At 60.5% G+C, this 992-nt stretch overlaps 1 protein-coding gene across 1 annotated transcript in view; it reads right to left on the reverse strand.

Moving 5' to 3' along the window:
- The window catches only part of LOC103926307 (IgGFc-binding protein-like), a 36054-nt gene that overhangs the window by 16624 nt on the left and 18438 nt on the right, over window positions 1-992 (reverse strand). Inside the window, exons 17-18 of the mRNA XM_009335171.1 lie at window positions 816-967; window positions 7-43 (exon numbers count right to left, since the gene is read on the reverse strand). Coding sequence (XP_009333446.1) covers window positions 7-43; window positions 816-967 — 189 coding nt within the window. The remainder of the gene's footprint in view (window positions 1-6; window positions 44-815; window positions 968-992) is intronic.

Here is a 992-nt window from a genome sequence, read left to right on the forward strand (position 1 = left end):
TCCCGCCCAGCGTCAGCGCGAGGAGGGGCTGATCGCCATCCACCTGCGGGAATAAAGAGGGGTGAGCGGGGTGTGTGTGTGTGTGTGTGTGCGCACCCCAAAGCAGGGATTGCACCCCAAAGCAGAGTTTGCACATCCTGCTGTGCACCCCAATGTCAGGTCTTCACCCCAAAGTGGGGCTTGCACAGCCTGCTTTGCACCCCAAAGTCAGGTTTGCGCCCTGAAACGGGGCTTGCGCATCCTGCTGCGTACCCCAAAGCTGGGTTTGCACATCCTGCTGTGCACCCCAACGTCAGGTTTGCACCCCAGAGCAGAGCTTGCACCCCAGAGCAGGGTTTGTATGTTCTGCTGTGCACCCCAGCATCAGGTTAGCACCCCAAAGTGGGGCTTGCACTGCCTGCTTTGCACCCCAAAGCAGGATTTGCAAGCCAAAGGGGAGTTTGCTTGCTGGGCTTTGCACCCTGAAGCAGGGTTTGCATGTCCTGCTGTCCACCCCAAAGCAGGGTTTGCATCCCAAAGCAGGATTTCTGTGTACCCCGAAGTGGGGTTTGCACCCCAAAGCAGGGCTTGCACACCTTGCTGCGCACCCCAACATCAGGTTTGCACCCCAAAGCGGGACCTGCACTGCCACCTTTGCATGCCAGAGCAGGGTTTGCACCCCAGAGTCAGGTTTGCACGGCCGGTTGTGTACCCCAGAGCAGGGTTTGCACGTCCTGCTGTGGACCCCAAAATGGCATTTGCAAGCTAAAGAGAAGTTTGCACGCTGGGCTTTGCACCCCGAAGTGGTTATTGCACCCGAAAGCAGCCCCACTCACCGTCACCTCCCACCGGATGCCCCTGGCCATGGCGACAGTGACTCCGTGCACGGTGACCAGCAGCTGGCGGATAAACGGTCCCTCCTTGCCGCTATCCTTCGCTACCTCCACCGTGAAGGGCACCAGCGGGTCCTTGGGGCTGGCAGCCTCGGCTGGCGGCACCGGGGCGGTGGAGGG

Source organism: Pygoscelis adeliae, unplaced genomic scaffold (genome assembly GCF_000699105.1).
Source record: "Pygoscelis adeliae isolate BGI_AS28 unplaced genomic scaffold, ASM69910v1 Scaffold70, whole genome shotgun sequence".
NCBI lineage: Eukaryota > Metazoa > Chordata > Aves > Sphenisciformes > Spheniscidae > Pygoscelis > Pygoscelis adeliae.